The 26635-nt window shown below is 53.0% G+C and overlaps 2 protein-coding genes across 2 annotated transcripts in view; both read left to right on the top strand.

The window, feature by feature from the left end:
• SPTBN4 (spectrin beta, non-erythrocytic 4) overlaps positions 1 to 9483 on the top strand; it is a 117949-nt gene extending 108466 nt beyond the window's left edge. The window contains exons 31-36 of the mRNA XM_023229136.3: positions 781 to 1400; positions 2742 to 2811; positions 3438 to 3730; positions 5023 to 5196; positions 5342 to 5384; positions 8437 to 9483. Coding sequence (XP_023084904.2) covers positions 781 to 1400; positions 2742 to 2811; positions 3438 to 3730; positions 5023 to 5196; positions 5342 to 5384; positions 8437 to 8595 — 1359 coding nt within the window. The 3' untranslated portion in view covers positions 8596 to 9483. The remainder of the gene's footprint in view (positions 1 to 780; positions 1401 to 2741; positions 2812 to 3437; positions 3731 to 5022; positions 5197 to 5341; positions 5385 to 8436) is intronic.
• A 423-nt stretch (positions 9484 to 9906) lies between these two features.
• SHKBP1 (SH3KBP1 binding protein 1) lies at positions 9907 to 23349 on the top strand. The gene is made up of 18 exons (XM_023229135.2): positions 9907 to 10035; positions 10276 to 10329; positions 10441 to 10486; positions 10600 to 10673; positions 11169 to 11227; positions 11463 to 11543; positions 13317 to 13478; positions 13559 to 13649; positions 13739 to 13929; positions 15308 to 15423; positions 16354 to 16441; positions 16557 to 16673; positions 19769 to 19939; positions 20663 to 20818; positions 21125 to 21221; positions 22207 to 22385; positions 22689 to 22803; positions 22926 to 23349. The coding sequence occupies exons 1-18, from the start codon at positions 9950 to 9952 to the stop codon at positions 23155 to 23157; spliced, it is 2115 nt and encodes a 704-aa protein (XP_023084903.1). The 5' UTR covers positions 9907 to 9949; the 3' UTR covers positions 23158 to 23349.
• Positions 23350 to 26635: the final 3286 nt, after the last annotated feature.

The following is a 26635-nucleotide window of genomic DNA, read 5'->3' as shown; positions in this document are numbered from 1 at the left end:
GGTGGCAGGCGCCTGTAGTCCCAGCTACTCGGGAAGCTGAGGCAGGAGAATGGCGTGAACCTGGGAGGCGGAGCTTGCAGTAAGCGCAGATCGTACCAATGCACTCCAGCCTGGGTGACAGAACGAGACTTCGTCTCAAAAAAAAAAAAAGTCTTAAAGTCCTGTGTGGGGGGACATTAAGGAAGGAGAAATGGGAGTCAGAAAGGCATGCAGAGAAATTGATTTACCCAATTTTTTAAAAAGTGATTTAGCCAATTCTTTTTTTTTTTTTTTTTGAGACGGAGTCTCGCTCTGTCGCCCAGGCTGGAGTGCAGTGGTCGGATCTCAGCTCACTGCAAGCTCCGCCTCACGGGTTTACGCCATTCTCCTGCCTCAGCCTCCCGAGTAGCTGGGACTACAGGCGCCCGCCACCTCGCCCAGCTAGTTTTTTGTATTTTTTAGTAGAGACGGGGTTTCACCGTGTTAGCCAGGATAGTCTCGATCTCCTGACCTCGTGATCCGCCCGTCTCGGCCTCCCAAAGTGCTGGGATTACAGGCTTGAGCCACCGCGCCCGGCCGATTTAGCCAATTCTTAAAAGAGAAATAGGTGTTTGCCGGCAAGAATAAGGCTTTAAGTTCTTGACAGAGAGCAAAGCATCGCACAGGCCTGGACACCTTGCTTTTTCAAGGAACTGATCAATTGAGTGGTGAGGCAGAAAACCCAGGCCGCCTCCCCGGACCTCCCCCTTACCCCGCCCCGGCCCGACGCCTCCAACCTAACCCTGGTCCCTCCATCCCCAGATCGAGAAAATCAAGGCGGAACAGAGCAAGCAGCCGCCCACCCCACTGCTGGGGCGCAAGTTCTTTGGGGACCCCACGGAACTGGCGGCCAAGGCGGCGCCCCTGCTGCGGCCAGGGGGCTATGAAAGGGGCTTGGAGCCCCTGGCCCGCCGGGCCTCGGACACGCTCTCGGCCGAGGTGCGGACTCGGGTGGGGTATGTGCGCCAGGAGCTCAAGCCCGAGCGCCTTCAGCCGCGCATTGACCGGCTGCCAGAGATCCCGGGGAGGGTGGAGCCCGCGGCCCTGCCGGCCGCACCAGAGGACGCGGCGGAGACCCCCGCGGCCCCCGTGGCGGCGGAGCAGGTCCGGCCACGGCCGGAGCGCCAGGAGTCAGCTGATCGCGCAGAGGAGCTTCCCAGGAGGCGACGGCCCGAGCGGCAAGAGTCAGTCGATCAATCCGAGGAGGCTGCGCGGAGGCGGCGGCCGGAGCGGCAGGAGTCAGCGGAGCACGAGACGGCACATAGCCTTACCCTGGGCCGCTACGAGCAGATGGAGCGGCGGCGCGAGCGGCGTGAGCGGCGCTTGGAGCGGCAGGAGTCCAGCGAACAGGAGATGCCCATCAGAGGAGACCTAGTCAAGGGGTGAGGCGCCCACTGCATGACCAGGAAGTGAGGGGAGGGGAAAGCTGAGAGCTCCTGGCACAGCACAGGCCCAGTGAAGGGGCTTCAGGGCTCCGAACTTCCCAAGGAAGGCGATATCGTCGCGGTACCCATTTTGCAGGGGTGTAAACTGAGGCTGCAAAAGAATCGATGTGCCCATTACACAGGAAGGGAAGCCTTTCTCCAGACGCAGGTTCTTGGCCCCTGGGTTGTGACTCCTGCATCAAGTCTTCTGGGTGCCCCGAGGCAGGGATTTTGTCCTCTCTGTGCCTCAGTTTGTCCACTGGGCTGATAGTGGAACCCTCACCTCCTTGGAGAGAAGACCCTTTATCACAATTCTATGAGCAGCCTTATGAAGTGGGAGCTGTTGTCTTCTCCATTGTACATACGGCTAGGGCAACTGAGGTGCAAAGAGGGCAAGTCACTCAGCTTAAACACACCAGGACTTTCAGAATCCAGAGCTGGCCACTGTGTGTTTTGCAGATCCGTCCAATCATCTCTGTGTGTCTCCAGAAAGAGGCCTTTGGTCAGGAGACAATGACTTCTTGACTCTTTTTAAATTTCACATTTCATGAACATTTGCTGAGTGCCCACTCTGCCTGACATGTGCTGAGTCCAGGGGCGACTGAACCAGTCCCATCCCTGACGTTAGAGACTCACAGTCAGTCCACTGGGGAAAACAGGCTTGTCATCAATGATGACCCAGAATTATCTGGGCTGGAATGGGGGTGATCGGGGGACTGGAGAGTCAGGGGTAGGTGGAGAAAGGCAACATTTACAAGTTATTCTTTGTGTTGCTTAAAATTCAAAGGGGTATCTGGGTGTGCTGGCTCATGCCTGTAATCTCAGCACTTTGGGAGGCTGAGGTGGGCGGGTCACTTGAGGTCAGAAGTTCGAGACCAACCTGGCCAACATAGCAAAACCCTGTCTCTACTAAAAATGCAAAAATTAGCTGGCGTGGTGGTGCACGCCTGTCGTCCCAGCTATTTGGGAGGCTGAGGCAGGGGCATTGCTTCAACACAGGAGGCAGTGTTTGCAGTGAGCCGAGATCATGCACCACTGTACTCCAGCCTGGGCAACAGAGCAAGACTCCGTCTCAAAAAAAAAAAAATTTCAAAGGGGCAAGAGGTTTGGTCCTCCATTCAGCAGACATGTCTCAAACACCTGTGGTACCTAAGGCGAGCATCTGAGAGAAACAGCTGCAGAAGTGGGCAGGGGCCTGGCACTTCCAGCTAAGAAGTAGAGGCTCCTCTGCCCAGCCAGGCAGGTCCCTGGGAGAAGGAACCCTGGTTTCATTGAGTCTTTCTGTCCCCCATCCCCCAGGAAGGCCACTCTGGCTGACATTGTGGAACAGCTGCAGGAGAAAGAGGCAGGCCCAGGGCTGCCTGCTGGGGTAAGTTGAGCCCCAGATGGGTGGGGATACAAGGACCCCTTTTTCAGAGCAAGGGGCAGGATCTCAGAAACAGTCAGTGCCTAGCCCTGGCAGGACCCATTCCCTACCTGGAACCTGCAGAGACAGCATGGACTCTCAGGGTCCCCAGAATCTGAAAATGTCCCTCTTAGAAAGACGGGGCACCTACCTAAGAGACTCCTACTCCCCCTCCGCAGACACACACACAGACTCTTCCCACATCTGTCCTGGACTCAGTATTTCTTCAGCCCAGTGGGGTCCCAAATTTCTTCATAGCCTCATACACACACACACACACACAGAAGGAAGCCCCAGGTTTCTCCTGCAGACAGAGGGGACACGCCCTGCTTGCACCCCCACCTCCAGAGATCTGGCTGCCTCTTCCCACCACCGAGAGGGATTCGAAATCAGTGAGTCCTAACAGACTCACTCCCAAGACCCTATGGGGCCCTAAGAATTGGGCCTCCAACCCTGAGGTCCTCCCATACTCACCTCCAAGACAGACGGCCCTGCAGACGGATGGGACCCCAGACCCATGACTCCCCCAAAACAGATGACCCCCACACCCCTTCCATGGACAGCACCCCTTTCCCCCTCCCTTCACACAGCCGTCGATGCCTCAGCCACGCGAGCTTCCCCCAGGCCGCCTGCCCAACGGGCTTGAGCCGCCCGAGCGGACACCTCGGCCAGACCGGCCCCGGGCGCGGGACCGGCCCAAGCCGCGACGGCGGCCTCGGCCCAGAGAGGGAGGTGAGGGCGGGGGAAGCCGGCGCTCGCGCTCCGCCCCGGCCCAGGGCGGCTCCGCCCCCGCGCCTCCGCCACCGCCCACTCACACAGTGCAGCACGAGGGCTTCCTACTGCGCAAGCGCGAGCTCGATGCTAACCGCAAGTCGTCCAACCGGTGAGCGTGTGGGCGGGGCTTTGGAAGGTGGGTCTCAGGCTCCGGGTGACCAATAAGTGGAGCGGTGGGACTGAGGAGCGGGTGTGGCTGAACTTCAGGCCCTCTGGCAGGTGGGGGTAGTAGGTGGGGCCAGAGGAGGGGGTGGATTAAATCAAGAAAGCCAACCAATGAGCAGGAGAGGGTGTGGTTTAACGTCAGACGCGCCAACCCGTTTGGGTAGTAGGTGGGGCCAGAGGGGGGGGGGGGGGCTCAACTTTGATGATTCCAACCAATGAACAGGAAGGGGTAGGACCTAAGGTTCGTGCATCTAATGGCTGATGGATGGAGCTTAGGTGGGAACAGAGGGAAAATGTTCTGAAAGTGAATAAATTGGAACCTAACCTCTTAGCAACCAACTCGGGAGTTGACTAGCTAATAGCAAAGAGGGAGGCGTCTAGCTGAGAAGGTTTCAATGGTTTGTCGTGGAGCCTGGAGAGGTCACCCAGCCAGTGAGTGGGGTGGGTCCACCCTTGAAGTTTCAAATTGGGGGAGGGTCCGAAAAGGGGCAGAGCCCAAACTAATGAGGGTAGGGGTTGGGAAGGGGGAGTCATCTCTTACAGGTTTCCAAATGAGGGTCTAGCCACGATGTACCTGCTCTTGGAGTCCAGCTCCTTCTTGTCCACCCTCATTTTGTCCTACTGACCTACTGAGAGGCAGAATCTGGGGACAAGTGGAGCCAAAAAGGGGTATCACCAGCCAGTAATGGCCTGAGGGCTAGTCCCAAGATATGAAGTGGGCAGGACAGATTCAGATTTTGCTAGTGGAATCTGTAGGTGGTCTTTCTTCCTCATACCTAATGCCAAGGTAGGAATAAGCAAGGGCACCTAGTATATCTTGCTCTTGGCGGGATTCCTCCAGGATTGAGACTTTGGATGGCTGGAGAGACAGGAATTCTTTATTCCAGACAGTAGACCAATAGACCTTCCTTGAGAAAGCTCCATGATTGGGGAGGATTGAGTGGAGCAAAGGCTTATGGAGGAGACAGCTTAAGTCTTACCTTCAGGAAATTCAGTATGGGAGGGGATAAGGAAGGGAAACCCCAGCCTAGGCAACGGCTTGGTACTGAGAGACTTAGATGCTCCCCTCGGGGCAGCAGCAGCCATAAGGAAGAGCATTTTAGGCATATGGCCCAACGAGGGTGCAAAAGTCCAGTGGAAGGAAGGGTCAGGCATATTCAGCCCTTGAGGATGTTAGTGAAGAGTTATCAGGCAGAGTGCTGTGGCTCTGCCTTGAGCCCCATCTTGTCACTCCAGGTCGTGGGTGAGCCTTTACTGTGTGCTTAGTAAGGGGGAACTGGGCTTCTACAAGGACTCCAAGGGCCCGGCATCCGGGAGCACACACGGTGGGGAGCCGCTGCTCAGCCTGCACAAGGCCACCAGTGAGGTGGCTAGTGACTACAAGAAAAAGAAGCATGTCTTCAAGCTCCAGTGAGCCCCCCAATGGGCAGGAGGGAGGGATCCAAGGCTCAGCCTCAACTCCCAGTGGGACCCTGACTTCCCTGGGGGACACTTGGTGGGCAGGTGGGCTGGGCTCCTTCCCCAGATCTCTCAAGTTCTGTGTCCCTTCCTGCAGGACCCAGGATGGCAGTGAGTTTTTGCTCCAGGCAAAAGATGAGGTGAGATCTGGTCCTTTCCTCCCTCTGTGTGGACCTCAGTAATGACCTGGCTGGCTGGCTCCTGGCCCAAAGTGATGGGGCTGTGAGAAGGGACACTCATAGGCCAGAGTTATCAGGGCTGTAATGGGAAAGCCCACAGGCACTGAGAACCCAAAGGAGGTTCCTAACCCAACAGGGAGTAGGAAGGGCTTCAGGGAGGGCTGCCTGCAGTTCCTGATGACAAAGTCCAACCTCTTTGCCATGGTCACTCAGGTGAGACTGGAAAGACGGGAGGGAGTTTGCTTTAAAAAGGGGTGATTTGGCTGGGCATGGTGGCTCATGCCTGTAATCCCAGCACTTTGGGAGGCCAAGGCGGGCAAATCACCTGAGGTCAGGATTTCGAGACCAGTCTGGCCAACATGGTGAAACCCTGTCTCTACTAAAAAATACAAAAATTAGCTGGGTATGGTGGCAGGTGCCTTAATCCCAGCTACTTGGGAGGCACAGGCAGGAGAATCGTTTGAACCCAGGAGGCGGAGGTTGCAGTGAGCCGAGATGGAGCCATTGCACTCAAGCCTGGGGGACAACAGCTCAAGACTGCTTTCAAAAATAAAATAAAATAATAAAAATGGTGATTCAGAGGGACGGCGGGGGTCTAGAAAAAGGAGTGATTCAGGTCGGGCAGCATGGCTCATGCCTGTAATCCCAGCAATTTGGGAGGCCAAGGCAGGAGATTGCTTGAACCCAGGACTTCAAGACCAACCTGGGCAACACAGAAAGATCCCATCTCTACAAATAATAATAAATTAGCCAGGAGTGGTGGCACACGCCTGTGGTCCCAGCTACTCAGGAGGCCGAGTGGAAGGATCATCTGAATCAGGGAGGTCAAGGCTATAATGAGCTGTGATTGTGCTATTGCACTCCAGGCTGGGTGACAGAGTGAGATTCTGTCTCAAAAACAAGAGGGGGTGGGGCATCTAGGTAGAGGGAACTGCAAGTACAGAGGACCACGAGTGCAGAATTGCAAAGGGTTAACTGCTGGAGGACAGAGTTCATGGAAGAAGGTCCCAGAAAGGTTCCCGGGAGATAGGTGTCTCAGGACATGATGGGCCATTTGGAGGAGATTGGATTTTTTATCTAAGGGCACTGGAGAGCTAGGGGGGATTACAGTGATGTGTGAAAAAGATTCCCGGCCTGGCATGGTGGCTCACACCTGTAATCCCAGCACTTTGGGAGGCCGAGGTGGGTGGATCACCTGAGGTTGGGAGTTCGAGACCAGCCTGACCAACATGGAGAAACCCCACCTCTACTAAAAATGCAAAATTAGCCAGGCGTGGTGGCACATGCCTGTAATCCCAGCTATTCGGGAGGCTGAGGCAGTAGAATTGCTTGAATCCAGAAGGTGGAGGTTGCAGTGAGCTGAGATAGCGCCATTATACTCCAGACTGGGCAACAAGAGTGAAACTCCATCTCAAAAACAAAACAGGCAGGGCGTGGTGGCTCACGCCTGTAATCCCAGCACTTTGGGAGGCTGAGGCAGGTGGATCACGAGGTCAGGAGATTGAGACCATCCTGGCTAACACAGTGTAAAAATACAAAAAATCAGCCAGGTGTGGTGGCAAGCGCCTGTAGTCCTAGCTACTCAGGAGGCTGAGGCAGAATGGTGTGAACCCAGGAGGCAGAACTTGCAGTGAGCTGAGATCACGCTACTGCACTCCAGCCTGGGCGACAGAGTGAGACTCCGTTTCAAAACAAAACAAGCAAAAAACAAAGACAGATTCCTTTGGCTACCTGCATGGGTAGCCCAGGCCGTGGCCAGGGCCAGGGCAGCGACCCAAGTGGGAGAGCGCATGGCTGGGCCACACAAGCCTGTGGGAGAGGAGGAAGAGGAGTCTGAGAGAGGCAAGCCTGGAGATGGTTTGAAGAGATGTTGAGAGTAATAACTAACACTTGTTATCTCTTTCGATCCTCACAAGATACAATGAAGAAGTAGGCCTTTTTTTTTTTTTTTTTTTTTAAATGACACTGAGTTTCTCTCTTGTTGCCCCGGCTGGAGTGCAATGGCGCAATCTCAGCTCAATGCAACCTCCGCCCCCGGGGTTCAAGCGTTTCTCCTGCTTCAGCCTCCTAGGTAGCTGGGATCACAGGCATGTGCCACCATGCCCGGCTAATTTTTGTATTTTTAGTAGAGACGGGTTTTCTCCATGTTGGTCAGGCTGGTCTCAAACTCTTGACGTCAGGTGATCCACCCGCCTCGGCCTCCCAAAGTGTTGGGATTACAGGCATGAGCCACCATGCCCAGCCAGAAGTAGGCCTTTACCCACTACATGACTTATTTTACTTATCTGCACAATGAAGATTAAAAGTAGTTTCTTGGCGTGGCATGGTGCCTCACACCTGCAATTCCAGCTGGGAAGGCTGGAAGGGTTTGGGAGGCTGAGGTGGGCAGATCATTTGAGGTCAGGAGTTCAACACCAGTGTGGCCAATGTGGCGAAACCCCATCTCTACTAAAAATACAAAAAGTAAGCAGGCATGGTGGCACATGCCTGTAGTCCCAGATACTCGGGAGACTGAGGTAAAAGAATCCCTTGAACCTGGGAGATGGAGATTGCAGTGAGCTGACATGGAGCCATTGCACTCCAGCCTAGGGGAAAGAGCAAGATTCTGTCTCAAAAAAAAAAAAAAAAAAGTTTCTTATCGTAGGGTTACTGTGAGAATTAAATTGCTCCATGTTTAATTGATACATGATAAACTGATACTTAGCACAGGGCCTAGTAAATGTCAGTGCTCTAGTAGTGCCTGCCCATATTATTATCATTGTGTCATTTATCTCTGTAGTAGGAAGTATATATAATCCTATTGCATAAGTTTAAGGGAGTTAAACCACTAAAGTGTTTGGAACAGAGCCTGGCACATACTGCTTTGTAACTGCATCATCATCATCATCATCATCATCCCTTTTTAATAGATGAGAAAACTGAATTTCAGAGAGGGTAGTCTGATCTGAAATTCACCTATTATTCCAGCTTCCCTTTTCCAAATGCGGACTCTGTGCCCTGTTTCTTCCCCCAGGAGGAGATGAACGGCTGGCTGGAGGCTGTGGCTGCCTCAGTGGCGGAACACGCAGAGATCGCCCGCTGGGGCCAGACACTACCCACTACTTCATCCACAGATGAGGGCAACCCTAGGAGGGAAGGCGGAGATCACAGGGCCAGCGGGCGCAGGAAGTGACTTCCACCCCCAGGGCTTGACACATCTGTCCCCCCTCTTTTCCGCACTGTGGGCACAAAGACACTTTTTCTTCCGCAGGGGCGGGAGCTCCTAGTTCCAACACTGAGGACGCGTGACATGGTGGGCACCGGAAAGGAGGGGACTTCTCCGGCACCCCAAGAAGTGGTGGGGAGATTGCTGCCCCTATAGCCATATCTCGGCCCCTTCCCACTCACCACCCCCACCCCAGGTGCTGGGGCTCCCTTATTTTTATGCAATAACTGAGCTTGATGGGGGTGGGCAGGGGCCTAGTTGAGCCAAGCCCCCTGCCCCATCTGCAGATCCTGCCCCAAGAAGCTGGGGTGGGGGGGGTGGTAATTCCTGCCCCCTCTCTGCCCTAGGGATGGGCATGGGGGCGCTGGTGAGGTCCCCTGGACCATCCAGGGTGCTAGGGGGTAGGGAGGGGATACCCCCTCCCCGCCTTTACCTCACTTCCAATGCTGCCTTGATCTCTGTCTGGGAGGGGGGAGTGAAGGGGCCCTAGCCCCTGCGCTCCACCGCCTCAGAGCCATGCGGTTAATTCCTGACTTAGTTTATTTTTGCAAAACGTCAATCTCCTCCTCCCCCGCCCCGCATCTGCGAAGGCTTTTAATGGGAGGGGCGTCAAAGCTCAAAACTGTCTTCCTCTCTCCTCCCCCCTCCAGTTGTAAATGCCACTTCATGAGGGGAGGGGCGAGGGGAAGCCCTCCCCCTGCATGCTTCTGGCTGGAGCACCTCCCTGGGGAGTGGGGGAACTGGGTTATGGGCATCCCCCCATGGCCGCCTGGAGAAGCCGCTGGGGCCTGGGGGTGTGGGGCGGTGTGGCGGGCGCACACTGTATGTACCTATAATAAACCCTTTGGCTTTGACGGTCTATGGTCCTTTGTTTGGGTTTTCTGGGCTGCGCCCGGGAAGATTGAAAGGAGGGCTGTGGTGGCTGTAGGGGGGGGTGGGGGGGGGGGAGCGGGGCACGGGAGTACCGTGGATGCAGAGAACATCCAGATGTACCCCTTGATGTGGACTTAATTTCGAGGTCTAAACACACGCCCCTTGACGAAGCACCTAGATGCCATACCTAAAACGAGAATCTAGAGGGATGGAGAATATTTCGTTATGCTTTGTAACAAACTTCCCCAAATGCTACTCCGGGTCCGCCCCGTCCAGTTCAGGAAAGGCGGACCCCTTTAAGGAGGCGGAAAAGTTAACCGCGATGGGCAGGCGCTCTGTCCAATCGCTAGTGACCCCTGGAGTCTCTGGCCCAATGAGCAGCCGATGGAGGCGGGGTCCGGATGCACACCCGGAAGTGGGTGAGGGCCAGCCGGCTCGCCTGGGGGCCATGGCAGCGGCGGCTACTGCAGCCGAGGGGCTACCGAGTCGGGGGCCTCCCGGGGAAGTCATTCATCTGAATGTAGGAGGCAAGAGGTGAGTGTGGGAGACTCCTGAGGTCCCATCCTTGGGGGCGGGAAGCAGGGTGGGAGTATCCGCCTCTCTTGGGGGAATCCCTGTCCATCAAGGGTTGCTCCGCCCCCCGTTGGAGGCGCGAGAGCCTGGAAAAACGCCGGGGGAGGGGGGAAGGGAGGGAACCCTGGATCCTGCGGGAGGAGGCCGCATTCCTCACCCGCTCCTCTTCATCTCTTGCGTCCGTTTACCTTCCCCGCCCAGATTCAGTACCTCTCGCCAGACTCTCACCTGGATCCCAGACTCCTTCTTCTCCAGGTGATCGGGAGAGCGAGTTTGGGGAGAGGGTAGGAGGGATGGAGAGGGCGTGGGAGACCTAATGAGCACTCCCCCGGCCCGTGACGCCTGCTCGTTGTCCCTTCCCTGCAGTCTTCTGAGCGGACGCATCTCGACGCTGAAAGATGAGACCGGAGCAGTGAGTCGGACAACAGCTGAAATGGGATGGGGGAGGGGTTGGTAGGAAGAGGGGCAGGACCCCACTCAGTCCTTCCTTTTACCCCATCCATCCTCTGCCCCACTTTCCCGCAGATCTTCATCGACAGGGACCCTACAGTCTTCGCCCCCATCCTCAACTTCCTGCGCACCAAAGAGTTGGACCCCAGGTTGGCGTGGAAAAAGGGGAGGGAGTCCCACACTATCTTCACCCCCTGAGAAGTTCTTTCACCTCTGAATGTCCACATGAGCTCCATTCTATTAGAATTCTCATTCGGAACCTTGATCAAAGGTCGGGCGCGCCAGGGTTGCTCACGCCTGTCATCCCAACACTTTGGGAGGCGAAGGTGGGAGGATCACTTGAGCCCAGGATTTGGAGACCAACCTGGGCAACATAGCGAGACCCCATCTCTAAAAAAGCAAACAAGCAAAACTTCATGAGAACCTTGATCATTTTAAAATTATATGTCCTTCGATTTCTCCCTACACACACAAACACACACACTCACATTTCCTTCACCCATATCATCACTCCTTAGAATCTTGATTCCATCAAAACTTCCTACCCCTTGACATTCTCTGTGCAGTTTTGAAAATTGCTCTCTCAGAATTCTCTGCTCACCCCCACACCTAGACCCTGACCTCTAGTCAATTCCACTACCCAGGGGTGTCCACGGTTCCAGCCTCCTCCACGAAGCCCAGTTCTATGGGCTCACTCCTCTGGGTAAGTGGGAGCCCCAACTATTATCCTCATTGTATAGAAAACCAACTGTAGTGATGCTGCCTGCTCCTCTTCCCCTTCTCTCCTGAAAGAGGGCTGGGGTAGAGGTGGGAGGACTGGTTATAGCCCTTGCTGGGTCTGTATTGGTACTGGGAGGAATACTGGTACTCTGTGTAGAAAGAAATGGGGTGGCCTCAGCATCTCCCTAAGTCCCAGCCTTTAAGTCCTCCTGTTGCAGTTCGTCGCCTTCAGCTTCGAGAGGAGCTGGACCGATCTTCTTGCGGAAACGTTCTCTTCAATGGTTACCTGCCCCCACCAGGTGGGCACTCCCAGTGGAATGGAGGGGTGTGGAGGTGGGCTAAAGACTACATTTCCCATAAGGCTGCAGCTCTTGGTGCCTGTGCTAGTGAGCCCTGAGATACAGTGGCGGGTGTAGTTCCCTATCAGGTGCTTGGGCTGATACTTGGAAAGGAAGTCGGAAACAGCATTCCCCATGAGGCAATGGGTCAGCTAGCCCTTGAGGCTCAGAAGGATGCCCTGGAGCCCCATGGAAGTTGTAGTCCAGGTTTGGTTTCTTTGTAGGGGGGGCTTTGGAAGACCTTGGATTCTTTGCTTGGAGGGGAGAAATATTAATAGGAAGTTACTGACAGTAATGCCCGTGATAGCTAGCCCACTGACCATTGAAGGTATGCCCCAGTGGTTATTGGAACTAGGCTTTTCTGATTGGTAGAAGGAACAGAGTAGGAAAATTTCATCTACAACTTTGTTTCCCTAACTGCAGTCAGTACCTGCTACCTTCATGAAATTTGCCAGCTATAAAGACCTGTAGTAGTATTTTTCCAACTGAGTTTTATGCTGTTTTCCAAAAAACAATCATTTTATTTGTTATTTATTTATTTATTTATTTTTTAATTTTATGAGACAGGGTCTGGCTTTGTCGCCCAGGCTGGAATGCAGTCTTGGCTCACTGCAACCTCTGCCTCTCAGGTTCAAGCCTTCCTCCCACCTCAGGTCTGCCACCGAATAGCTGAGATTATAGGCACTTCCCACCACGCCTGGCTAATTAAAAAGAAAAATCATCTTAAATGCAAGCTTTATATTATAAATACAAAGTAAACATGAAAATAAAACCCAAACATAGCAGTGTTATTAAACTCTGGCCTGGAGCTGTGGCTCACACCTGTAATCCTAGCAGTTTGGAGGCTGAGACAGGTGGATCACTTGAGACCTGGAGTTTGAGACCAGCCCAGGTGACATAGCAAGACCTCGTCTCTACTAAAAATAAAAAAAATTAGCCAGGTGTGGTGGTGTGCACCTGTGGTCCTACTTACTCAGGAGGCTGGGGTGGGACGATCACTTGAACCCAGGAAGTCAAGGCTGCAGTGAGCTATGATCATGCCTTACACCCCAGCCTGGGCGACAGAGTGAGATGCTGTCTCAAAACAAAACAAAACGAAAAACAACTCTGGCTAGATGCTATTGCTTGTGAAAGGTGCAGTCTTCCCTTTATTAAAAGTGAAAATTAGAGCTGGGCATGGCGACTCACGCCTGTAATCCCAGCACTTTGGGAGGCCGAGGTGGGTGGATCTCCTGAGGTCAGGAGTTCAAGACCAGCCTGGCCAACATGGTGAAACCCTGTCTCTGGCAAAAATACAAAAGATTAGCCATGTGTCGTGGTGGGTACTTGTAATCCCAGCTACTTGGGAGGCTGAGGCAGGAGAATTACTTGAACCTGTGAGGCGGAGGTTGCAGCAAGCCAAGATTGCACCATTGCATTCCAACCTACGTGACAAGAGCAAAACTCCAACTCAAAAAAAAAAAAAAAGGGAAAATTAGGTAATACTGCAGATTCATTAATGTAACAGCAGCACCAAACTCAGTCTTCCTCTGTGCTGGGCTCAAGGGAACTGAAAGGGGAGTAACTTGCTATGCGGTTTAGTGTCATTTCATGCCATGTCACTGCACCACCTAAAATCTTCACCCGGAGACCATGTCCCACACGTGGGGAAATCAATCACTGTCATAGTAAGTGCTTGCTGTGTGACAGCCACGATTACAATGACTGTTACTCTACCTCTTAATCTCATTCTAGTGTTCCCAGTGAAGCGGCGGAACCGGCACAGCCTAGTGGGGCCTCAGCAGCTAGGAGGACGGCCAGCCCCTGTCCGACGGAGCAACACGATGCCCCCCAACCTTGGCAATGCAGGGCTGCTGGGCCGAATGCTGGATGAGAAGACCCCTCCCTCACCCTCAGGTACGATTCTATCTCGTGGAAGGTTGGGGGAGCTGTAGGGCCCCTGTGACCCTCTTCTGATCCCTACTCTTCCCCTCAAGGACAACCTGAGGAGCCGGGGATGGTGCGCCTGGTGTGTGGACACCATAACTGGATCGCTGTGGCCTATACCCAGTTTCTAGTCTGCTACAGGTGCTTGGGGAGGGAGTGGCCAGAAGTCCCAGCCCTGTTGATGGGAAGGGCATGCGGTGAGGGTTGGTGATGTCCCCTCAATCCTACAGGTTGAAGGAAGCCTCTGGCTGGCAGCTGGTGTTTTCCAGCCCCCGCCTGGACTGGCCCATCGAACGACTGGCGCTCACAGCCCGGGTGCCTGGTGGAGCTTTGGGTGAACATGACAAGATGGTGGCAGCGGCTACCGGCAGCGAGATCCTGCTATGGGCTCTGCAGGCGGAAGGCAGTGGCTCCGAGATAGGTATGACCCCAAGCCTTTTCTAGAACCCTCTGTCCTTTAAATTCTACGGCCTGTTAAAATAACCCACCCCATAAAATTCTCAAACCCATAAGAATTCTCTGCCCTATTAGATCTCTTTGTGTCATTAGAATGCTCCAGCCCTTCAGAATTCTGTATCCTCTTAGAATTCCTTGGCTTCCTAGAAAAATCCACCCACATGCAATTGTCCCTCCATCAGAATTCCCTGCCCTGTTAGATCTCTTGGTTTTGTTAGAATGCGCCATTCTGTGTGGCCATCGGAAATCTCTGACTTGGCCTGGCGCAGTGGCTCACGCTTGTAATCCCAGCACTTTGGGAGGCTGAGGCGGGCAGATCACTTGAGGTCAGGAGTTCGAGACCCCCCGGCCAACATGGTGAAAGCCCGTCTTTACTTAAAAAATACAAAAAATTAGCTGGACATGGTGGCACGTGTCTGTAATCCCAGCTACTCAGGAGGTTGAGGCAGGAGAATCACTGGAACCCAGGAGGCAGATGTTGCAGTGAGCTGAGATCACACCACTGCATTCCAGCCTGAGTGACAGCGTGAGACACCATCTCAAAAAAAGAAAAAAAAAAGAAAAAAGAAAAAAGAAATCTCTGACTTATGGCTGGACACAGTAACTTACACCTGTAGTTCCAGCACTTTGGGAGGCCATGGCAGGAGGGTTGCTTGAGGCGAAGAGTTTGAGGCTGCCGTGAGCTACGTAAGCCGTGATTGCACCACTGCACTCCAGCCTGGACAACAGAACAAGACCCTGTCTCAAAGCTTCAGCAACAAATCTTGGACTTACTAATCTGTCCCCAAATAAATCTCAGCCCTCGTAAGAATACCCTGCCACCACTGGAGGTTTTTTTGCCTCGTTGCAAAGCTCAATGCTGTTAGAATTCCAGAACTCTTTAGAATCCCATACCCCATCAGAAATCTTCTGGCCCATTTTATTCTAATTCCTGCTGGAATCTTCACTTTTTTTTTTGAAATGGAGTCTCTGTCTATTATCCAGATTGGAGTACAGCTCACAATCTCGGCTCACTGCAACCTCTGCCTCCTGGGTTCAAGCAATTCTCTTCCCTCAACCTCCCAAGTGTGTGCTACCACACTCAGCTAATTTTTATATTTTTAGTGTTCAGCATGTTGGCCAGGCTGGTCTTGAACTCCTGGCCTCAAGTGATCCACCCACCTCAGTCTCTCTCAAAGTGTTGGGATTACAGGTGTGAGCCGCCATGCCCGGCCCCTGACGGGATCTTCTATCCTTCAAGCATTCTGTGGTCCCACTGAATCCTCTGGTCCTTGGAGTTTTTCCTCCCACCGCTCCTCCTCCATGAGGCAGGGTTCTAGCCAAGCCCTTTTTGCCCACTGCAGGGGTCTTCCATCTGGGGGTGCCTGTGGAGGCCTTGTTCTTCGTTGGGAACCAGCTCATTGCTACAAGCCACACAGGGCGCATCGGGGTGTGGAATGCCGTCACCAAGCACTGGCAGGTCAGCGTTCTGGCCAGCCTGGCTGACCCCTTCCCAGCCCTTTTCTAGACCGTACAGACCCAGGGAGGGTTCGCATCTGCCCCCACCCCCATCCCCTAAACCTGGAGGAAGCCAGAGAACCGGCAGCTGGCTGGAGCCTGGGGATATCTGTGATAAAGGCCTAAGGAGCATCAGGGAAGTCTTCCTGGAGGAAGGGCTGCAGAGCCCACATGAAGCATGAATGTGTTTGAAAAGGAGGAGGGAGAATTCTCTGAGACTGAGTGAGAGAACAGGTTAGGGGAGATGCTGTAGGAGACAAGAACTGGCTTGGCTCGGTGGCTCACACCTGTAAGCACTTTGGGAGGCCGAGGTGGGAGGATGGCTTTGGGAGAAAGACAGACAGAGGCAGAGAAAGCGACAGAAAGGGAGAAAACCAGGCAAATAGAAATAAGAAACAGAAAATCAGAAAGAGGTGACAGAGAAGGGTAGACCAGAGTCAAACCAGACTGAACCTCTGTGGCAGATGGGGGAAGGCAGAGAAATAAAGGGAGATGAATTAGAGTCATGTCAGAAGTAGAGTGGAGGCCAGGTGCGGTGACTCCCGCCCGTAATCCCAGCACTTTGGGAGGCCGAGGCAGGAGGATGGCTTGAGCCTAGGAGTTTGACACCAGCCTGGGCAACATGATAAGACTCTCTCTACACAGAAATTTAAAAAATTAAAACTTTAAAAAGTACAGAGTCCAGGAAAGGCCAAGAGTCAGAGAGAGATGCATCAAAGGGAGGAAGGGAGGGAACAAGACAGGGACAAAGGTAGGCCTGGGGTGGATGGGGCTGGGGAGCAGTGGGTGGGTTCTGGAGGTGGAGGAGAGGGCCCGTCCTCTGTGAGGGGTCACCACGGAAGCAAAGGAGTAGAAGGGCTCCCGGCTGCAGCCTGTCCTGCCCCACCCCCAGGTCCAGGAGGTGCAGCCCATCACCAGTTATGATGCAGCAGGCTCCTTCCTCCTCCTGGGCTGCAACAACGGCTCCATCTACTACGTGGGTGAGCAGCATCCTGTGTCCTGGGTGCCCAAGAGCCTCCCCTGGGAGAGGGGAAGGGAGGGAGAGAGGCTGGGGCACCTGGAACAAACCCGCTGTACCCTCCCTGCCCACCCCAGATGTGCAGAAGTTTCCCTTGCGCATGAAAGACAATGACCTCCTTGTCAGCGAGCTCTATCGGGACCCGGCAGAGGATGGGGTCACCGCCCTCAGTGTCTACCTCACCCCCAAGACCAGTAAGCTATGACCCATCTTCCCCTGCTGCTGTCACCAGCCAGCCCCAGCCCCAGCTTATAGCTATCCCCCAACTTGTGTAGCATGACCCGGGGGGGTTATCAAGGGGCGGCAGATTCAACTCTCTCTCTTTTTTTTTTGTTTTGTTGTTTTTTGAGACAGAGTCTTGTTCTGTTGCCCAGACTGGAGTGCAGTGGTGTAATCTTGGCTCACTGCAACCTCCACCTCCTGAGTTCAAGCGATTCTCCTGCCTCAGCCTCCTGAGTAGCTAGGATTACAGGTGCACACCATCAGGCCTGGCTAAAACAAAAAAAGAAAGCATATTAGTGATTTCTAGAGGCTATCAGAAGTGAGAAATGTGGAGCTGCTGCTAAAGATCAGGAGGTTTATTACAGGGGTGATGAAAATACTCTGGAATTCGTTCATGGTGATAGTTGTACAACCTTGTGAATATACCAAAATCCGCTGAATTGTGCACGTTAAAATGGCAAATTTTATGGTATGAGAATTACGTCTCAAAAATTAACCCATTCTGCATTTGATGTCAAGAAAACAAAACAACTGTCTCAAGTAAGAGAACTCAGCTTCATCTGCTGTAAAACCTGCATCTGTAGTGTTTTATGAACATGTGAACATCATGCCTTAATCACAAAGATGGGAAAGAAACACAAAGATTAACTCCTAATGGTCCACTCTGTCCCCGGTGGAGAGGCTGGTCACGATCTAGCACCTAGAACAGTGCTTATACAGGGATGCTCAGTAAATATTTGTTGAATGACTGGATGAGAGTTGAATCTGGCTGGGCACAGTGGCTCAAGCCTGTAATCCCAACACTTTGGGGGACTGAGGCGGGCAGATCTGAGGTGAGGAGTTTGAGACCAGCTTGGCCAACATGGTGAAATCCCATCTCTACTAAAACTACAAAAATTAGCCAGGCATGGCAGAGACTGTAGTGAGCCTGCTGCCCAGGCTGGAGTGCAGTGGCGTGATCTCAGCTCACTGCAACTTCCACCTCTTGGGTTCAAGCAATTCTCCTGCCTCAGCTTCCCGAGTAGCGGAGGATTACAGATGCGCATCACCATGCCCAGCTAATTTTTCTACTTTTAGTAGAGACTGGGTTACGCCATGTTGGCCAGGCTCAATATGCTTCCTATACCTATGGATTTGCCTGTTCTGGACAATTCATGTAAATGGGGTCATACATTATGTGGCCTTTTGTGTCTGCATTTTTCACTTAGCATAATTTTTGAATGGTTAGTGTTTTCTGGGTCTTAAGATATCTTTACCTATTCTAGGTTACACAGATCTTCTCCTGAGTTTCTTCTAGAAGATTTACAGTTTTAGTTTTTACATAGAAGTCTGTTCTATCAGAAATTAAATTTTATGTATGATGTGAGGTAGGGATTATTCTTTTTTTAAAAAAAAATAGAGAGAGGGTCTTGCTCTCTTGCCCAGGCTAGAGTGCAGTGGCATGATCTCAGTTCTCTGCAACCTCTGCCACTCGGGCTCAAGTGATCCTCCCACCTCAACCTCCTGAACAGCAGAACCACAAGCTTGCATCACCACACCTGTCTAATTTTTGTATTCTTTTGTAGAGACAGGGTTTTGTCATGTTGCCCAGGCTAGTCTTGAACTCCTGGGCTCAAGTGATCCTGATACTTTGGCCTCCAAGTGCTGGACATACAGACTTGAGTCACTCTGCCTGGCCATAGCTGCTGCTGCTGCTGCTGCTTTTTTTTTTTTTTAAAGCAAAAATAAGTTAATAATACACCTAACTTCATAGCAGATTATCACCTTTCTTCTTTGTAAGGACTTTTTCTTATTTCTGTCTTTCTTTTTTTTTTTTTTTCTTAGACAGAGTATCGCTCTGTCATTCAACCCAGGCTGCAGTGCAATGGCGCAATCTCGGCTCACTACGACCTCTGCCTCCTGGGTTCAAGCAATTCTCCTGCCTCAGCCTCCCAAGTAGCTGGGATTACGGGTGCCTGCCACCATGCCTGGCTAATTTTTGCATTTTTAGTAGAGGCGGGGTTTTGCCACATTGGCCGAACTGGTCTTGAACTCCTGGGATACTCCTGCCTTCATCTCCCAAAGTGCTGGAATTGCAGGCGTGGACCACTGCACCCAGCCTCTTTCTTATTTCGCTTAGTTATTCATTTCCTCCTCATCTCCCTTCCCACCACATGCCACTATTATGTCATTTTTATTTGTTTTTTGAGACAGTGTCTTGCTTCTTCACCTAGGCTGGAGTGCAGTGGCGCAGTCATAGCTCACTGCAGCCTCACCCCCTGGGTTCAAGTGATCCTCCTACTTCACCTTCTTGAGTAGCTGGGATCATAGGTGGATGCCATCACACCCAAAGAGTTTTTTAAAAATCTTTTGTAGAGATGAAGATCTCACTATGTTGCCCAGGCTGGCCTCAAACGCCTGGCCTCAAGCAATCTTCCTGCCTCGGCCTCTATTCTCTGTTTTTCTTTCTCTTTCCTCTCTTATTTGCTGTTTCATTGTTATAATTTCTGTCTCTGGGCCTCTCCTCCTCTGACCTATGCCTTTGTCTCCCTGTTCCTGCATTTCCCACATCTCATCACCATCTTTTTGTGTCCTTCTCTCTCTCCTTGCTTTCTGTGTCTCTGTTCTGTGTCTGTCTCTTTCTTCTTTCTCTTTTTTTCTTTCTCTCTTTCTCTCTTTCTTTTTCTTTTTCTTTTTTGAGACAGAGTCTCATTCTGTCATCCAGGCTGGAGTGCAGTGGCGTGGTCTTGGCTTATTGCAACCTCTGCCTCCTGGGTTCAAGCAATTCTCATGCCTCAGCCTCCTGAGTAGCTGGGATTACAGGTGTGCACCACCATGCCCAGCTAATTTTTGTATTTTTAGTAGAGACGGGGTTTCAGCACGTTGGCCAGGCTGGTCTTGAACTCCTGACCTCAGGTGATCCACCAGCCTCAACTTCCCAAAGTGATGGGATTACAGGCGTGAGCCACTGCGCCCAGCCTCTCCTTCCTTTCTGACTGTGTCTCTGTTCTGTGCCTGTTTCTTTCTCTCTGCCCGGGTTTCTGTTTCTGTGGCCCAGGCCCTCTTTTCATCCTTGGCCCCTCACCAGGTGACAGTGGGAACTGGATCGAGATCGCCTATGGCACCAGCTCAGGGGGCGTGCGGGTCATCGTGCAGCACCCAGAGACTGTGGGCTCGGGGCCTCAGCTCTTCCAGACCTTCACGGTGCACCGCAGCCCTGTCACCAAGATCATGCTGTCGGAGAAGCACCTCATCTCAGGTGAGCCTCTGTGGGGTGCTCCAGTGCTGGCAGAGACAGCTCAGATGGGAGTGTGGAGGCAGAAGGATTAGAATTTCCACTGGGGAGGGACCTTGTGTAGGAAGAGAGCTCTGGTGGAGAGGATTGACCTGGGATGGGACTGTAATTGCGGAAGTGAGAGAATACCATAAGGGGATCGGTCTGGGGAGGAGTGAATCTGTGTGTGTTCGGGAATCCATCAATTCAGCAAGGATTTACGGGGCACCCACCGTGTGCCAGGCATAGGGGATACAGTGATGAACAAGACAGGCCAAGTTCCTGCCCTCAGGGAGCTGACATTCTAGCAGGGATGGCAGACAATAAATATATAGAAATGGATATCAATGGCCAGGTGCGGTAGCTCACACCTATAATCCCAGCACTTTGGGAGGCCAAGGCGAGTGGACAGGACAGGAGCAGGGACCTCTGGGAGAGGGGTACTGATATGGCCCAGGCAGGTGACGCAATGGACCAGCCTGGGGCAAAGGACAGGGCAAGGTGACATCAGGCTCTGGAACAGTTTTGGAGGCAGAGGCAACAGGGTTTTTAGCGTTTGGAATTCTGGGGAGGAAAGGATTCTCTGAAAGGGAAGAACTCAGCAAGGGCTGACCCTCCTGAAACGGAGCTGTCCTGGGGCTCTGGGGGGCAGGCAGCATTGATGCCTGCAGCAGGCCTAATCTCCTGCTCTCCCTGTGCCCCTCTCAGTCTGTGCCGACAACAACCACGTGCGGACATGGTCTGTGACTCGCTTCCGTGGCATGATTTCCACCCAGCCTGGCTCTACCCCACTCGCTTCCTTCAAGATCCTGGCGCTAGAGTCGGCGGATGGGCATGGCGGCTGCAGTGCTGGCAATGACATTGGTGCCTACTGGCTCCTGGCCTTCCCACTCCACTGACCCCCTTACCTGACCCCTGTTGACCTCTACTAATTCCCACTTGTGGCCACCTGACCCAGGAGCCTACAATGATTGGGGTGTCCTGATCCTTGAGGCACCTGAGCTCCACTGACTGCTGCAACCCCCCCACCAGCCCTCTCTGGCCCTGCCCAACTCCAACAGCCTGGGAATGGGACCCGGGTCTTGGGGTGGTGGGTTTCATCAGTGGGGAAGGAAATCTGAGGCTGAGGGGACCCCAGCTGGCCCTGACCCCTGCCCCTGCCTGGCCCAGGCCCCTATGGCGAACGGGACGACCAGCAAGTGTTCATCCAGAAGGTGGTGCCCAGCGCCAGCCAGCTGTTCGTGCGTCTCTCATCTACTGGGCAGCGGTGAGGACAGTCCTGTCCAACAGGGAGGGAGGTCAGGGGAGAAGGCAAGATGCCAGCCAGGTCACTGAGGCCAGAAAGGGGTCACAGCCAAGGAGCATTGAAGGATCAAAGGCTGGGAGGGAGGACAGGCCTGGTGGCTTTGGGGCAGGAGGTATCAAAGGTGTGATAGGTGTGGGTGGGAGTAACCTGGTGCAGTGCCAGCCCAGTGCAGGCAGGGCCAAGTTCATTGGAGGCACAGGGGGAGGGGTCAGGGTGGAATGGGGGGGCACAGGCAAAGTGGTCAGGGTGGGATGGGGGGCACAGGCAGAGGGGTTGGGGTGGAATAGAGGAGACCCAGGGAGCTGTAGGAGCCTTGCTTCAGCTGGGAAAGGGGCCTCAGAGGCTGTTCTGGATGAAGGGACTCTGAGCAGAGACCTAGAGGACAAGTAGGAAGGAGCAGAAGAAAGAAGGGAGGGGAAGGGGGCCCCAGGCTGAGGGAACCGTATGTGCAGAGGCTGAGAAGGGCCAAATAGGGTCACACGGGAAGGACATGTGGGCTCCTGGCCTGGAGCACAGGAGGTGAGGATGGGGTGCAGATGTGGGCGGGCCTTGTCAGGCTGTAGAAGGGCTGAAGCTTTGTCCTATGCGGAGAACTGTGGCCACTGCACGGGGAATGAAAGGAGGCTTGATTGGAGGCCAGGAGCCCAGGGAGGAGGCCAGGAGGCTGATAGGAGGTGGGGGAGCAGCTGGGACAGGCCTTGGGCCTTCCCTGGCAGTGGGAGCAGGGAAGAGCAGAAGTCTCTGGGAGATTCCCTGGGTGTTTGGGGCTGGGGTGTCCAAGAGCTGCTGGACCCTTGGGACTGGAACTCGAGAGAAAAGCAGGCTAGGGATGGATAAAGACTGGGGTGGCCCCTGGGGAGGCAGGAACTGCAGCCACAGTGGTGGGGACTTGGACTGGGAAGGGTGAGACAGTGAGGGTGACTGCCTTCCCCACTGCACCCCCCAGGGTGTGCTCCGTGCGCTCCGTGGATGGCTCACCCACTACGGCCTTCACAGTGCTGGAGTGCGAGGGCTCCCGGCGGCTCGGCTCTCGGCCCCGGCGCTACCTGCTCACCGGCCAGGCCAACGGCAGCTTGGCCATGTGGGACCTAACCACCGCCATGGACGGCCTCGGCCAGGCCCCTGGTACTCCCTGTCCCACCCCAATCCCATCCCAAGCCCCACAGCCTCACCCAGAACCACTCTCCACAGCCAACTTCTTGATCTCTCTCCCAGGCCCTTGCCCTCTGACCTCTTTTCCTTTGACGCCCTCTCTGCTCCCCATCCCTTCCTGCCCTTGTTTTTCAACCCCTGTCTCAGCTCTGGCCCCCATGCATTGATCTCTGCCTCTCTCCTGTCCTGTCTCTGGGTGCTTGCACTGCAATGCAACCCAGGCCCTTGCCCTATGACCCCTGTCTTGCCCCCTGACCCTGCTTCCGTGCCCCGCAGCAGGTGGCCTGACGGAGCAAGAACTGATGGAACAGCTGGAACACTGCGAGCTGGCCCCACCGGCTCCCTCGCGGGGCTCTCTCCCCAGCCCCTCACCCCGCATCTCCCTCACCAGGTAGCCACAACTCCTCTTCCCCTTCTGTGCAATGGAGGGAGAGGGGACAGTGTGGTGGCCCCAGGGGCAGAGTGGCTCAGCTGCCCTGTGATGACGTGCACTTACTGTCCTTACTTCCTCAGCCTCCACTCAGCCACCAGCAACACCTCCTTGTCTGGCCACCGTGGGAGCCCAAGCCCCCCGCAGGCTGAGGCCCGGCGCCGTGGTGGGGGCAGCTTTGTGGAACGCTGCCAGGAACTGGTGCGGAGTGGGCCGGACCTCCGACGGCCACCCACACCAGCCCCTTGGCCCTCCACCAGTCTCGGCACTCCCCTCACACCTCCCAAGATGAAGCTCAATGAAACTTCCTTTTGAACAACGCAGTTGCCATGATGCCTTGGGATGCCCTGGTCCTGGGGTACTCAGGTGCCTCCCTGACTCCTATGGGAACCCTGGGTTCAGGGCCAGGGCCTCCTTGGAATAAATAGTCATTGTTACTAGGTCCCCACCTTCCCTCTTTTCTGGAAGCCAAAGTCACCCTCCCCAATAAAGTCCTCACTGCCAACATCTTGCTTAGCAGGTTTGGGACTCCCCAGGAAAGGGGTGGGGGAGATGTGGGACCCAACCTGATAATGCAAAATCAGGAACATCTACCTCTCTTGTTTAAGCAAAGGAAGGCCAGGCACAGTGGCTCACACCTATAATCCCGGCACTTTGGGAGGCCAGTTTGCTTGTGCTCAGGAGTTTCAGACTAGCCTGGGCAGCATAACAAAACCCCATCTCTACAAAAAAATTAAAAAATTAAGCAGGCATGGTGATGCATGCCTGTGGTCCCAGCTTCTTGGGAGGCTGAGGTGGGAGGATTGCTTGAGCCTAGGAGGCCAAGGCTACAGGGAGCCATGATCACATCACTGCACTCCAGCCTGAGTGACAAGAGTGAGATCCTGTCTCAAAAAACAAAACAAACCAAAAGAGGTGTTGCAGGGGAGGAATGTGTTGACTTTTACTTTGCCTTCAGGCGTGGCTGGATCCAGGGGTTCAAACACTAATCCAGAATTTCTTTTTTTTCTTTTTTTCTTTTTCTTTTTCTTTCTTTCTTTCTTTCTTTCTTTTTTTTTTTTTTTTGACAGAGTCTCACTTTCTCATCCAGGCTGGAGTGCAGTGGTACAATCTCAGCTCACTTCGAGCTCCGCCTCCCAGGTTCAAGCAATCCTCCTGCATCAGCCTCCCGAGTAGCTGGGATTACAGTTGTGCACCACCATGCCCAGCTAATTTTTGTATTTTTAGTAGAGACAGGGTTTCACCATGTTGGCCAGGCTGGTCTCAAACTCCTGACCTCAGGCGATCCGCCCACCTCAGCCTCCCAAAGTGCTGGGATTACAGGCAAGAGCCACTGCATCCAGCCCAGAATATCTTTTTATCTCGTAACTTCACTTACCTCTGGAATGCATCCTCAGTCAGGTTTTCTCTCTGTGGCAAGGTGACTCTAAGCAGCTCCTTAGCAACTCTCTTCTCCCTAGCAACAGCAAAAATCACAGGACTGATTCTCATGGGCTTGAATTAAGTCAGGTGGCCATCCCTGAACCAATTACTGTGGCCAGTGTGATGAAGGCCTTCCATTATTCCAGCCTGGATCATGTGTCCTCACAATCCTGGAGGTGAGGTCAACCCCACGTGGGTAGAGTGAAGGAGTTCCTGGACAGAGGATCAAGCAGGGACGAGTGGCTGCAGGAGGCATAAACACAGATGTAATGGATTGGTTACTGCATCCTTAACATTTGTACCTCAAACCTCAACACTGCAAAAATCCCCACCAGCATCCCTGGTTGTGCTGTTTCTTACCTCTTCTAGAGAGGGTGTATGGGATAGGTTCAGCTAACCTAAGCCTTGACATCCTTGGGATTTATTTATTTATTTTTTGAGAGTCTTGCTCTTGTCGCCCAGGCTGGAGTGCAGTGGCACAATCTCGGCTCATTGCAACGACTGCCTCCCAGGTTCAAGTGATTCTCCTACCTCAGCCTCCTGAGTAGCTGCGATTATAGGCACCTGCCACCATTCCTGGCTAGTATTTATTTATTTATTTAGAGACAGAGTCTTGTTCTGTTGCCCAGGCTGGAGTGCAATGGCATGATCTAGGCTCACAGCAACCTGCACCTCCTGGGTTCAAGTGATTCTCATGCCTCAGCCTTCCAAGTAGCTGGGATTACAGGCACCCGCCACTGTGCCCAGCTAATTTTTGTATTTTTAGGAAAGGCAGGGTTTCGCCATGTTGGCCAGGCTGGTCTTGAACTCCTGACCTCAGATGATCCACCTGCCTTGGCCTCCAGAGTGCTGGGATTACAGGCGTGAGCCACTTTGCCCGACTGGCCTTGGGATTTTTTTTTCCACCAAATAATGCCTGTTCTGTGGAACTTCCTCGAGTGGATTTTCTGCTTCTTTTTTCTTTGTGCCAATAAAAAAGGGACAGAAAGTGGGGACAGACGAGGAGTAGAGAATACTAGAGCATGCTAATTCTAGAATTCCATAGTTTCTGGAATGCCAGAGCTTCTGAAATATAATAGAGAGGGGTCTAGAACGTTAGGGCATCTTGGACACAAGGATATTCTGGAGTGCTCATGGATTAACAATATTACAGTTCTCCCTTGCTTATCAGAGAATCCAGAATGTAGAAGTTTCTGACAAAAAGGACCTGGAAAATCACTGATTCTAGAATAGGGGAGTGTCAAGGGGAGTTCATACTCGTGAATCTCCACCGGTAGGAATATCTTGCATGCCAAGATGTCTGGAATGCTGAGAATTATAAGATGCAGAAAGGAATCTGGATTACTAGGAAATCTAGAGAATAGAAGAGATCCTGGACTATCCGCCCTTCCAGAGCACTGGAAGGTTTGTTTGCATTCCAAGAAATCCATAATGCGGGAGATTCCGGATTATCAGAGAATCTAGAACACAAATGGGAGACTTCAAAGGTGAGTGCTTCTGAAACCGGGGTGTTCTGAAATAGCTATGCATCTCAAACCCTAATTTTGTTTTTGTCTGTTTGTTTTTGAGACAGGGTCTTGCTCTGTTGCCCAGGCTAGACTGCAGCGGTGCAATCATGGCTCACTGTAGCCTCAGCCTTCTGGGCTCAAGCGATCCTCCTGCCTCAGCCTCCTGAGTATCTGGGACTACAGGTGTGTGCCACCACAGCCAGCTAATTTTTTATTTTTTATTTTTTTTTTGGTAGAGACATTGTCTCACTGTGTTGCCCAGGCTGGTCTCAAACTCCTGGGATTTTGAGGTATGAGGTGCTGGGATCGCAGGTGTGAGCTACCACGCCCAGCCTGCGACTCTAGAAAATTTTTTACATGCCAGGATATTCAGAATATTGGGGGATACTGGCATATTAGGAAATCTAGTATGTGGGGGGAGGGACTGGAAGGCCAGGAAATCTAGAATATGGTGGTGTTTTGTAATGCTTACAGATCTAGAATATTAGGGTCATTTTTTTTTTCCAGGCCAGAGAATCCAGAACGCTCGTGTTTCTGGAATGCTGATCATTCTATTTTTATTTTATTTCATTTTTAAATTTTTATTATTTTCTTTCTTTCTTTCTTTTTTTTTTTTTTTTTTTGAGACAGGGTCTTGCTCTGTCGCCCAGGTTGGAGTGCAGTGGTGTGATCTCGGCTCACTGCAAACTCCGCCTCCCAGGTTCAAGTGATCCTCCCGCCTTAGCCTCCTGAGTAGCTGGGATTACAGGCGTGCGCCACCATGCCTGGATACTTTTTGTATTCTTAGTAGAAATAGGGTTTCACTGTGTTGGCCAGGCTGGCCTCAAACTCCTGACCTCAAGTGATCTGCCCGCCCGCCTCGG

This window comes from Piliocolobus tephrosceles, chromosome 21 (genome assembly GCF_002776525.5).
Source record: "Piliocolobus tephrosceles isolate RC106 chromosome 21, ASM277652v3, whole genome shotgun sequence".
NCBI lineage: Eukaryota > Metazoa > Chordata > Mammalia > Primates > Cercopithecidae > Piliocolobus > Piliocolobus tephrosceles.
This window is presented reverse-complemented; position numbering and strand designations above follow the sequence as displayed.